The sequence below is a fragment of the Palaemon carinicauda genome, chromosome 18 (assembly GCF_036898095.1).
Source record: "Palaemon carinicauda isolate YSFRI2023 chromosome 18, ASM3689809v2, whole genome shotgun sequence".
In the NCBI taxonomy this organism is placed as follows: Eukaryota; Metazoa; Arthropoda; class Malacostraca; order Decapoda; family Palaemonidae; genus Palaemon; species Palaemon carinicauda.
Genome location: NC_090742.1, coordinates 42,606,494 through 42,620,341, shown reverse-complemented (window position 1 = coordinate 42,620,341; position 13,848 = coordinate 42,606,494). Strand labels below are relative to the sequence as shown.

The following is a 13,848-nucleotide window of genomic DNA, read 5'->3' as shown; positions in this document are numbered from 1 at the left end:
TATATATATATATATATATATATATATATATATATATATATATATATATATATATATATATATATATATATATATATATATATATTTATATGTGTGCGTGTGTGTACTTACAGAGGCACGACCACTAAAAAGAAATTCCTGATTAATGATAAAAAAACTCTATACATAAGTTTTTTATTAATTAAAACTTTCATGTAGGTTTATCTCTTATGATCGTTTACAGAGAGCTTGTTATTCATTTATTACAATCTTAAATTTCTTCGTTATTTTTCAATCACCACTTTCAAGCAAACAGGGGTCATGGAAGGACTCTCATCTCAAAAATAATAATGCTCATCATATTAAAGAACATTTACGAAAGATGAGTGATGTAAAACACTGTAATTAACTGAGGGTAATTAATCAATTACTTTTTACTTAGAATTTCCTCCTTTTTTTCTTTCACACAATTACAATTTTTAATCTTAAGAAAGATGACTGGATCAAGTAATGGCTTTCGTCCTCATCGTGGAGGAGTAATTTTGGAACTCAAATATCTTATTTTTAGCAGTAGCGTTATTCTAAATTACACGACTTTGAAGGTTTAAAGGTTGCTCATGAAAGGCAAAGCCAAGGGACAGTGACATTGCCCTATCAAGCAGGACAATGTCCTAGAGACTGACCATATATACATATGATCAGCGCCCAAGCCCCCTCTCCACCCAAGCTAAGACCAAGGGGGAGCCAGGCAATGGCTGCTGATGACTCAGCTAATAGACCTATAGGGTCCCCCAAACCACCATCCTTAGCTCACAAGAATGGAGAGGTTGCAGCGAACATTTAGAATAACGCTAGTGGGACGTTATCACATCGCATACAACAACTGATATAGATATTTATACTGAGTGGGGATACCTTAAAGCTGTGAAAAGGTTTGTGTATCACCATGATCAGCAAAGCTGTACTAGTCAGGGCCCCCCTTGATAAGTTGGTTTGCGGAGAGCAATTAGACTAAAGTCTTCCATCATCAACCAATCCGTACTGGCCATCGTAATGAAGAAAACTGGCCAAACTCCAGACATGAATTAGGACATGACTAAGGCCTTTGTCGTGCAGTGGACTAGAATGGGCTGCATTTGTTGTATTATGTACATACATACATACCTCCACATATACTACATATCTTTCTACCTGGGCACTTCCCAAATTTTGCGGGGTATCCGACATAAAGAAAATTAAAGGCAATTTTTCTTCTCTTCGTTCCTCCCGACCTGATGGGATTTGACAAAGTTTTGTTGGTACTTCTAGGGTGCCACAGCCCACCCTCCCCCGTTATCCACGGCAATGAAGCTTCTTATGCTGAATTTCCTATAGCCGCTACCTCAGTGATCCCCAAGGCAACTGGGGGAAGCAGGAGGGCCTATCGGAACTTTGTCAAAATCGCTGGCCAGTCATTCCTATTTCTGGTACGCTTTTACCTCCCTTATATCTATCCTCTTATCACACAAAGCTTTCTTCACTGCATCCATCCTCCCAAACCTTGGCCTTCCTATTGTACTTCTCCTATCAACTCTTGCTGCCATCACCCTTTTCAGCAGACCGCCTTTTTTCAATCTCTCTACAACCACCTCAACCCATTTATATCTCTCATTCTCATCTCCCATCACTGGCACCTCAATAATGCAACAGCATTTATATCTGCCTTCTTATTATCTTCAACATTCAGCAACCTTTCAAAATAGTCAGAGCATATACACACACACACACACACATATATATATATATATATATATATATATATATATATATATATATATATATATACATAGATGTATATATATATATATATATATATATATATATATATATATATATATATATATATATATATATATATATATATATATATATATATATTTATATATATATATATATATATATATATATATATATATATATATATATATATATATATATATATATATATATATATGCATATATATTATGTGTCCGATGTTGAAGACTCGCTTCTAATAGATTTCAACCAGGTTTGCTCTAGTTAGAGTCCTTTAGAACTGACAAACAAAAGAAATTATATGGGAAACGCCCAGAATAGAATTAAAGTGTAGATTGTTAGAAAAAAGTAAAATCATTGACTCCACAGATGCATATATTATAATTTATTATGCCATTAAATATGAGATCAATAATATATTAACATTTTCTAACTGTTCTTAATCAGAGTTTAGTATATTATAGGAAATTAGCATCATATGAATTAAGGGATAGTGATATTTCACCTTTGGCATTTAAACATTGTAATATAGCATATAATGAAATACTGAGAAAAGCTTGGATAATTTTACTGATAAAAATGAGTTCACTAAGAAATATAACATAAAGCTTAAATGCATAAACAAAGAATTTTCTTATATTCCCCTTCAAACATTAATAGAGTAAGTATTTTATTTAAATATGCATACATACTGTATATTCATGCCTATATACCATATGTGATATTACCAGGCTTTTCATGAAATACTTTTTGAAATATATCCTTTGGAAAACTGAATGAAAAAGGAACATAACGCGTTATACATTCGTGAAACATTTTCACTTACATCTTTATATTCTGTTCTTATTCGTCCATTGAGTCTTTATATTATTAAAGCACAATAAGTTCTTTTACAAATATTTATGATCAAGTCAAGATAAGTTTACAATTTTTATCATACAAATGATTGACAGGTTAGATTTTGCTTCTTGTAAATATCTTAGTTTTATTACATAGTTCATCAAGTTGATAATAAGTGATTTACATTTCTCTTCAAAATAAAATTAGAAATTCCTTTGTTGGTAAATGTTGGCAATAGACATTTCTTTCGTAGAATTAAAAGAATAAATGGTAAAAAGATTAACAATTTAAAAATTTTAAAAGATTACAAGTATTGCAACAGTCAGTGCAAGATTTTATTCCTCTCTGAAACAAACAAATTATGACTTTTAGCCTCATCATTTGCTCGTAATTTTTCCTTGCTAAGTATTTAGATGTTTATGCAGTGTAGTTTAGCCTAACTTCTTACTTCCAATTTCATAAATGTCATCCACTGCTATAGTCTCGAAATCATTTTCTCCAAACATATCTTCTTCGAGGGATGCAGTTAGGGTATCTAAGTGTCTCCAAAGCTCCGAATGATTAATTGGGCTCCTAACCTGAAACTTAGGCGCTTCTGAGTATCCGCATGAAAATGGAGAGCCCCTTATATCTGAGGAAAGGTCTCTAAAGGACGTAGAAGGTGCTTGATTCTCTGGTTGTGTAAGATCTATCAAATTACTGGTGGTACCAACGGAAGATGCCAGGGAACCCTGACGTGCCGAATTCAAGTTTACATCTTTGGCAACAGAATGAAAAGAGGTGTGCTGGTTTTCTGTTGTGTGAGGGATAAATGAATTGGTGATCATTCCTGAAGATGTTGGATGTTCACTTGCTTGCAGGATGTTAAATAAATCTGGGAAAAATGACGGAGTTATTGGCTGGTCTTTTATTTCTTTGGGAGAGTATAAATTTCTTATGACGTTTGGAGGAGTCACTAGTTCTGTGTTAAGGTTTTCACGGCTGGTTGAATGTGAGGAGACCTCTGTGTATGTTTTTGATTCCTTCTTGTTTTTACTGGTGAGCAGTTTACTTATAGAAGATTTTGGTGGGGCCTTGAGCTGTCCCATTGATTCTTGGGTGGCTTTGAAAGTTATTGCTGAAGTTGATTGTAATTTCTGTATATTCTTAGTTGCAGAAATACTTCTGGAAACATCAAGGGAAGGCTTGGAATGCTTGAAAGTCACAACACTGGACTCTCCTTTTTCAGTGAAGGGTTTATTTCTTTTATAACTTTTCTCCGTACCAACAAATCGGGATTCATGAAATCTTTGCACCTCTGCAGAAGCCATCAGGGTTTGTGGAGGCGCTTATTTTGCGGGGATACATGGCTGCGTTTTTTTGTTTCGGGTGGCGTTTAAAGTGATTGCAGATGTCGATGGCCTTCGCTGTAAATCCCTAGAGGCATAAACATTTCTTGAAAGGTTCTGAGGGAACTTCATACAATTGTCACTCAAAGACTTAAGAGGCTTGCAACTCTGAGAACCAGTATTTCTTTTCTTGGTGTATGGTGTATATCTTTCAGAGCTTGTGAGCTTCCTTTTACCAATTTTACCTACATGAGTTATTTGTTTTTCTGGACAAGTCACCATAGTTTGAGGAAATCTGGCTGGTATATATGCTTGTCGAGTTAGATCCTCATATTTAACGTCATGCTGTGGCGTAGATAAGGTAATACTAGGGCCAGTGTGTTGGAATTTATCAAGCGGGTCCTCCAAAGGTGCTGTGAATATAGGTTGATCTGGGTTTCTATCAAAACCTGATCCACAGTCTTGTGTAAACTAACTGCACCATCCAAAGGAAGCATAATGATGTGAGTAGTTTTTTGGATTTCTGGACAAGTCACTATAGTTTGAGGAAATCTGGCTGGTATATATGCTTGTCGAGTTTGACCCTCTTGTTTAACATCATACTGTTACGTAGATAAGGTAATACTAGGGCCAGTGTGTTGGAATTTATCAAGTGGGTCCTCTAAAGGTGCTATGACCATAGGCTGATCTGGGTTTTCCATCAAAACCTGATCAACAGTCTTGTCTAAACTAATTGGACCATCCAAAGGAAGCATAATGTGAGGACTGGCCATTTTCCAGAATAAGAGTGAAATCTGATAACTAGACGTGAAGAAAGTAGCCAGGTACTGTGGAGTAGGAGTCCTGAGATCAAACACACTCAAAATCCTGATAACTCAAAATGGTTACCTACTGAGGGTTTATCTGGAAGAAAAATAAGGGATAACTTATGCTAAGTGTCTGAAGAAAAACATTTACTATTACTACTTATATCTGAGCTGTTGCTACTGATAATGATGATAGTGAGAAAAATAGAGAATAAAATCATAATCTACTGAAAGGCTAGAAAAGAATCAAGTACCGTAAATAAAAAAAAAACACTCACATAATAGTTGCATTTTGAAACATTGCCAAGACAGACAAAAGAAACTTAATCACACAGTTATGTAGTTCAAAGTCTTCAATATGGAAATTAATCTTTATAAACATTTCCTTTTCAGTATCATTTAGTTGTTCGTTTTAACCCCACTATAAGTGTCCATTATTTCCACCTCCAATTTAAAACTACAGAATTAATTTTTCCTCATGTAACTGAAAGCATGATCCTTATGAAACCTATTTTATAACAAAATGTCTTCTTGGAGTTCATCCTTTTTGTTTAGATGATTTTGGACCTCAACATACAGATGTGGTTTATCAGTCAAGCATCATCATTGGACCAATTATCATCTAGTTCTAAATTGGAACAGCGCAAACGCTTTTCAATCTTGAAAATGATTCCATACATCCTTACGTAAGATTGACATCAGAACGTGCAGTGAGTGATTGATGTCAATCCATATTACTTAATGATCATACATGTGTGACGTGGAGACCCTGGATCCCAGCAGCTCCAGAGAGAAGAAGATTCTGCCAGTTCACCCCAACATATCTGTTCTAGTCGAACTGAACTACTTTGCCTTTCCAGCCACAATTCAGTGATCCAGGATCGTGCCACGGCCAGAGCACGAGCTACGTTAATGAGTTTCCGAGCATTAAACATATCCGTCGTTTTGTAATAAATGTATTTCCTCGTTGTAAGGAATAATGAGATATATACTATATTTGATATTTTTAATAACTGAAAAAGAATAAGGAGAACTTTGCATAATGCATTAATAGAGCAGAAGAATTCTGGTCTGGAATATGGTTGGACAGAATTAACTTATATCCTGACCTAGAATGTTTGATTAGTTTCCATGATGCAAAAATTAACATAGGTGGTATATTTCGGTTTGACAAGTATACATACTCATGGGCTTTGCGCTATAATTGTGTGTGTATGTTTTTTCTTTTTCTTTTTTTTCACAGACTGAAATAATGGCATCGTATGAACGAATTATTGCAATATTCTATACAGAGGGCATTGTTAGGCACAAATAACTTAGTTTCTTTTTGATGAATTAATGTCGTCCCAAAGCGTTTAAACATAGAAACCCCTAAAAGTTATTTTTTTTTTTCGAAATACTTTTACTATACCTATCTTGATTAGGTAAGGAATCTTAGAATTATATTCTTGCGAAATTATGTAAAATGCATAATCTCTTTTGACAATTGCTTGACTAGCGTTGATATAAAAACATAAAAATATATGCAAGCCGGAGTTAAACATCGCTCTCCTTATTTGCTCATCTTTTTGTTCTTAGCTTAGTCCAGTTTCCTTACGTAGTCGTTGTTTTTGATCAGGCGCTTACATTCTGGGATTCGCTTTTGCTTCTTCAAGTCCCTTTCCTCTCAAAGGCTGCAGAGAAGGCCTTTTTTTCGGTCTCCCTCCTTTCCTTCTACTCTATACCCCCAACTCTTTAGCATTATTTATGTACCATGTCTTCTACTGTCTTGGGCTAGAGTTCTCCTGCTGGGGGGTATACTATATATAGCCCACTATTCAATCATTTTTCTTCCCCTGGGTATTTTTTTTTTCTAATTTTTAGAGTTTATATATAAAAGATTTATTTTGATGCCGTTACTGTTCATAGAATATTTCATTTTAATTGTTCGTTACTTGTCTCCTTATCTCCTTTCCTCACTGGGGTATTTTTCCTGTTGGAGCCCTTGGTCTTATAGCATCCTGCTTTTCCAACTAGGGTGGCAGCTTAGCTAGTAATAATAATAATAATAATAATAATAATAATAATAATAATAATAATAATAATAATAATAATAATATGGCCTTCCTACTTTTTTGTAAGTGTCCGTATCATCACTGTCTACCCTTTAGTTTTCCGTCTAATCTACTTATATCTAATTCTGTCCTTTCTCGTTACAATAGACATCCTTCTATTTCAAACCTCTTCACATATTTAAGGCTTTCACATCCTAATTATACTCCCTTTCTTGATGTAGCATCGATTATTCTTTTGAATATATTCAATGGGCAAGACATGAATGTAATAACTCTATAATTACTCAGCTTCGAGCTTTTGCACAGCGTGTTATGTCTCAACTGAAAAGGAGTACAATTTAACCATAAAAGAAACCCTTTCTGGTACAACTCAGGAACATAAATGGTGGTGTACCCTTAAATCTGCACTCTTTGGTGTAGATGCAACAGTTCCTCCTTTACTTAAACCTGATGGCTCAGTCACTCACTGTCCAAAGGAAAAGGCAACCCTTATGCTTTGACAGTAAACAGAGTAATGAAAAACTTGAACTTTCTCATTTATGTTTTCCTGAGGCTAAACTAACTAGTTTAGTTTTTCGATCTCGTTAAATTAAAGCTCAGTTGATGGACCTTGATGCTTATGAAGGTGTAAACCCATATGGTATTTTTCCATTGTTTTTTTATAAAGACAGCAGATTTCTTAGCTCCAAAGTTATCTGCTATTTTGCGCAAGTTAGCAAGAAGAGGAGCTTTTAGCACTTGCTGGAGGATTGGCAATGTTACTCCTCTATGTAAATGTGTTTGTGGTAGCTCAAGTCTCACCGATTACCGCCCAAATTCCATAACTCCCATATTATCTAAAGTTTTTGAGCGTCTTCTAGCAAAACGTCTTAATAGGTTTGCTGAAAGTAATCATCTATTCCCTAGTTTGCAATTTGGTTTTCGTAAAGTCCTTGGAGCATGTGATGCCCTTCTTACAATCTCTAATGCTATACAGAAATCCCTAGATTGTGGTCAGGAAGTTCGTATGATTGGCCTTGATTTTAGTGCTGCCTTTGACCATGTTAATCATGAGGCCCTTATTTTCAAACTCAAACAGATGGGAGTGGGTAGGTTGTTTCTTGGCATTATTATTAATTTTTTAAGTAATAGATCTCAAAGAGTTGTTGTTGATGGGCACCATAGTGAGTATAGGAATGTGATATCCGGTGTTCCATAGGGTAGTGTTCTTGGCCCATTACTTTTCATACTATATACACATGACATGTGGTTTGGCCTAGAAAACAAGCTTGTTGCATTATTTGCATATGCAGATGATGCTATTCTCTTTGCATCAATTCCATCCCCTGATTGTAGATCTGGGTTTGGTGAATCCCTTAATAGAGATTTAGCTAAAATCAGTGCATGGTGCAAATTATGGGGTATGAAGTTGAATCCTAACAAAACTCAAAGTATGATTGTAAGTAGGTCAAGGACGGTGGCTCCTTACATCCGGATCTCAGTATCGATAATGTTTCTTTAAATTTGTATGACTCTTTTGAATTTTTGTGTGATTCTCGACGGCAAATTTACTTTTGAGAAACACATTAGATCTGTGTCTTCTTCAATTGCACAAAAAAATGGCTTATTGAGAAAGTCTTTTAAGATTTTCATGATCAATCTATTCCGAAGAAGCGTTTTAATTCTTTCATTCTACCTTGTTTTGAGTATTGTTCTCCTGTCTGGTGTTCAGCTGCTGATTCTCATCTTAATTTGTTGGACAGAAACTTACGGTCTATTAAATTTCTTATTCCTGATCTAGATATTAATCTTTGGCACTGTCGTTCAATTAGTTCATTATGCATGTTGCATAAGATTTTTCATAATACTGACCATCCTTTACATTCAGATCCCCCTGGCCAATTCTATCTTGTTCGTAATAATAGGCAGGCAGTTAATTCTAATAGCCAGGCCTTCTCCATCATGAGGCTCGATAATACACAGTATTCTAGAAGTTTTATTCCAGCTGTTACTAAGTTGTGGAATGATCTTCTTCTTCGGGTAGTTGAATCAGTAGAACTTCAAAAGTTCAAAGTTGCAGCAAATGTTTTTATGTTGACCAGGCTGACATGAGTCTTTTTGTAGTTTATATATGACATATCTGTTTTGACCTTGTTGATAGTTTATATAGGACATATCTGTTTTGATGTTGTTACTGTTTTAGAATGATTTCTTGTTAACTTGTTCTCATCATTTATTTATTTCCTTATTTCCTTTCCTCACTGGGCTATTTTTCCCTATTGGAGCCCTTGGGCTTATAGAATCTTGCTTTCCCAACTAGGGTTGTAGCTTGGCTAATAATAATAATAATAATAATAATAATAATAATAATAATAATAATAATAATAATACTGCAATCTCGGACATCACATTTCCCTTTGGAAATTGGTATCAATATCCATCCATTTCCTCCACTTATCTGGTATCATCGTTTGATCAAAGATCTTTTTCATTATGCTATATATGATTTCCACTCCTTTCTTTCCTAATATTGTCCCTACTAGGATCAAGTCTCGTCCTGTTGCTTTATAGTTTTTAATACTTTGAATTGTTTGTCTCTTACCTCTAGAGAAACTTATTACGATTTATATGTTCTGTTGTCCATCCTCTCTTATTAGTCTTTTATTTTCTACATTCAGTAGTTGTTAAAAACACTTTCCATCCTTTCAAGATTTCAAACTTCCCAAGTTTTGTACTATTTTTATCATCTATTTTGGTTGAAATGTGTAATATCTTTTGTACTTTTATTTCTAATCTTCAATAAGTTCAAACCGCCACTCATATAAATAATTAGGTGTCCCCCATGTCATTTTGAAAATGTGTCTTCTGTGCACCCAACCAGCTTGTGGTGCATATGCACTAATAATATTTATAACTTCTTCAGTATCATGGTTTGTTCATTCCTCATATGCACCTCCGTCACCGTTTTTTTCTATTTCCATGACATAACTACACCAACTCCATTTCGTCCATGTGCAATCACTCCACTAAAAACTTGTATTCATCACCAAGTTTCCTTGGTTTATTATCTCTCCATCAATGGTTACCTGAAAACCAAAGACTTCCAACTTCATCTTCTTCGGGAGATTAGCCAACTTCCTTTCCCTTCCTTGCCATGGACCCAATACAGAACTGTCACACTCTAATACCCATTTAACCTAACTTATTTGGTTGCACTCGCTCAGGACACTATAGTAACCCTAGTCCAGTCACAGAGTCACGGGCGAAGTATCAGTGTGGCGTTTTGTCCACGGAGTACGATCTAGCCCAATATCGTTCCACAATATGGTTCATTGCTTATTAGGCTTTAACATATTAGTTTTCAGTGGAAAAACTTTTCAACACCAACCCTCGCTATTGATAAGGCTTGGAACTGGCTCCAGTTGGGCTGGGTTGCCAATTCCCCCTCCCCTGCCCCCATGTTTAGATAAGCTTATGATTTCCAGAGGAAAATTAAGATTACTCGGTGATAGAACCAGCTTCCCTTCAAGCTTGAGCATGAAATATCAGCAATTAAGTAGTCGTAGTCAATTACCAAATAGAGTAACTCGTTTAAGATCACAAATCAAGAACAACCCTTTCGATTTGAAGAAAACCCTTCTTGTATGGGAAATTCACTGGAGGGAGGTTTTCGCTCTTTTTTTATACAACTTAGCCCCGATGATACTTTTGAGTCACATGTGAATGGATACGATAATTTATTAATTAAACACTTCAATAAAACATTTACAATTCTCATTCGGTTAGAACTTCCAAGAAAGTTGTTAGATTTAGTATTCTCAATGGAAATGCAATGTCTATTTCAAATATATACCTACTTATTTGCAATATATATATATATATATATATATATATATATATATATATATATATATATATATATATATATATATATATATATATATATCACCACAAAAATATTTCATGCACAATTTGCCACGAGTTTCATGCAAATCGAATAAAAATTGACCATGATCTAGTGAAAATATATATATATATATTTTTTTTTACATTCTTGCTACCTTGACCTTTGACCAGTCACTCCCAAGTCTAATCAATTTGTCCCTGGATCATGACCAATCATCACACCAAAATTCATGAAATTCGACCGTGATATCGAAAAAGGCGGTTTTTACTTTTTTGTGACCTTGACCTTGATCATGTTGCATATCACAAACTAATCAATTGAATTATGCACATTTATGGTACTATTTTTATGCAAATCGGATAATAATTGACCACGATATGGTTAACAGACTTATCAATTTGACCTGGCTGTGGTGGTCGATGAAGTAACGTCCCTGACTGGTGAACGCCAGACTGGGGTTCGAGTCCCGCTCAAACTTGTTAGTTTCTTTGGTCGCTTCAACCTCACCATCCTTGTGAGCTAAGGATAGGGGCTTTGAAGGAGGCTATATGTCTATCTGTTGAATCATCAGCAGCCATTGCCTGGCCCTCCTTGGTCCTTGCTTGGGTGATCTTGGGCGCTAATCACATGTGTATATGGTCAGTCTCTTGGGCATTATCCTGCTTGATAGGGCAATGTCACTGTTCCTTGACCCTGTCATTCATGAGCGGTCTTTAAACCTTTAAATCACAAGATAGACCATTGAATTGAGCACATATTGATACTAGTTTCACGCAAATCTGAAAAAAATTGACCACGCTATGGCAAGAATCCTTTTTTTACCTTTTTTTTTACCTTAACCTTAGACCAAATCACTCGCAAAATCTAATCAAATTGTCCTTGGATTATGGTTAATCACCCTACCAAATTTTATGAGATTCGATGAATTCGAGTTTGATATATATATATATATATATATATATATATATATATATATATATATATATATATATATATATATATATATATATATATATAACTTAAATAGCTAAATAAGTACACACCTATCAAAATATAATTTTCTTGCGAAAGTGATAATGTGATTTTGTTTAGGTTACTGACAAACCGACACCAGCGAGTGTCAGTTGTACCAACGAAATTGCAAAAGGTTTCACGAAATCTAACGTTTTCGTTTCAGCCAGTTTAAAGGTTTAAATGTCGCTCATGAATGGTAGAGGCAAAGGGCAGTGACAATGCCTTAGAGACTGACCATATACTGTATACATATAATCTGCGCCCAACCTCCTCTCCACCCAAGCTAGGACCAGGGAGAGCAAGGCAATGACTGCTTATGACTCAGCAGGTAGACCTTTAGGCTCCCGTAGACCCCTATCCTTAGCTCACAGAGATGGTGAGGTTGAAGACAATACATGAAAATCGAGCTTGAGCGGGATTCGAACCCCAGACTTGGAGATCGGGAGGCAGGGACGTTTCCAATAGGCTTCCACAACCCTGAAAACAAAATTTATGTTGCAGAATTCGGCTCCCACGAAAGTAATGTTAGCTTAGTAATGGGAAAAAAGTATCATAAGGTTTTGTAAAAGGAGGGTTGAATGGCAGGTAGACAACAAGAGTCTAGAAGTGCTAGACCTTTCATGCAAAGTTATGAACATAACTTTTGTAGACTTTTCGTGACTGGATCTAAGCTTAGTCTGAACTCATTTTCTACTCGAGGTAAGAGGACTAGGCCTAACGTATTTGATTTTCAAATTATCAATAAGTATTTGAACATGAATCGAGTTTAACTGTTATGCCTTTTAATATGAAACCTTGATACTTTTAAATTACTCTAATTATATGTATCTTCAGCCTACGCTGCTCATAAAAGGTTTGGAAGTTCTTGTGCAACAGCGCTTCATGATCTGAAGTCTCTTTTGAGCCTTATATTTTTCCCTTTCCACAGGCAGTGCTAAAGCATTGTTCCACTTTTATATTAAAGGTTATCGTTTGAGTCACAACAGAAACTAAAATGTGATAAGAAACATTTTAAAAAGGCTTCGAATAAGAGTGATAATTCGATTCATTACATGATCATACTGTTAGCTTGAACAGATGTTGGTTTGAGACATTCAACTTCATTCTCTGCTTTTATTATTCATGAGCTAGAAGGATTTCACTTCGACTAACATTCAATTTAATCATAGATTTATCCTTCATATTTTTATAATAACATTAAGAAATGGAACACATTATGTGGCAGAGCAAAACTTTCGGAACTAGGCTTATACATTATCCACAATCATGATATAAAACCGATGTTTAGTAATAAGACTAATAGCGGAATGAATGCCATACACTTTCATTACATGTTTGATTATAGTAATTCTTAAAAAAAAAAAAAAAAAAAAAAAAAAAAAAAAAAAAAAACACTTTATTTGTAGTAGTAGAGAGAGAGAGAGAGAGAGAGAGAGAGAGAGAGAGAGAGAGAGAGAGAGAGATGCTGGTCGAACTGATCGCGAGGACACTTTGAGAAAATCATTTGTTTTACGTCAACCTGACAAATTTGTCGTCAGCACTTTTCGAGGAAATGATTATTTGAAACTAAATCTTAAAACCCATCTATACAGACCTTTAACTTCTGTCTACGTAGAAAGGAAGCTGGAAAACAGTCAGAGCTTGAAGTATTCCATCCGACCTCATCTGCTTACGTCTCTGGATTGAAGGCGTTCGACTTCTTCAAGGCATTACTGTATCTAGACCAAGAGTCAAGCGAGTATCTCTAAGTGAGAAAGTTAGGTTATGTTTCGTAGAATTACATTTATATCCAAAAACTGTAGAAAAGCGTTTTTAAGAAGTTGTTACTTATTATTAAACCTGTTTCTCGTCCAGAAGTGAACAGGAAGCATTTTAGTGCACCAGCGAATCTTGTAAAACAATCAAAAGATAAACCGTAGGCCTAATTGTTTTTTTTTCCTTGTATCTTTTTTGTCGAGTAAAAAGTATTTTACACAGGTTTATTCAATTAGATAATTGATACTTATTTATAAGAAGAGAGCAATGTTAAAATGGTGATAAAGGCTAAGATTATTGATGGTTTCCCTAGACTCAAGGTGCTTTTCCTTTCAGTGATTTTTTAATTGGGAAATACATTGATAATGTTATGATGACCTCTCTCTCTCTC

At 35.0% G+C, this 13,848-nt stretch overlaps 1 protein-coding gene across 1 annotated transcript; it reads right to left on the bottom strand.

Annotated features, from left to right (window-relative positions):
* Positions 1-2,307: 2,307 nt before the first annotated feature.
* On the bottom strand, positions 2,308-13,465 carry LOC137657263 (uncharacterized). The gene is made up of 4 exons (XM_068391600.1): positions 13,297-13,465; positions 4,552-4,845; positions 4,188-4,381; positions 2,308-3,941 (listed from the first exon to the last, which is right to left on the bottom strand). The coding sequence occupies exons 2-4, from the start codon at positions 4,713-4,715 to the stop codon at positions 3,046-3,048; spliced, it is 1,254 nt and encodes a 417-aa protein (XP_068247701.1). The 5' UTR covers positions 4,716-4,845; positions 13,297-13,465; the 3' UTR covers positions 2,308-3,045.
* Between the last annotated feature and the right edge of the window lie 383 nt (positions 13,466-13,848).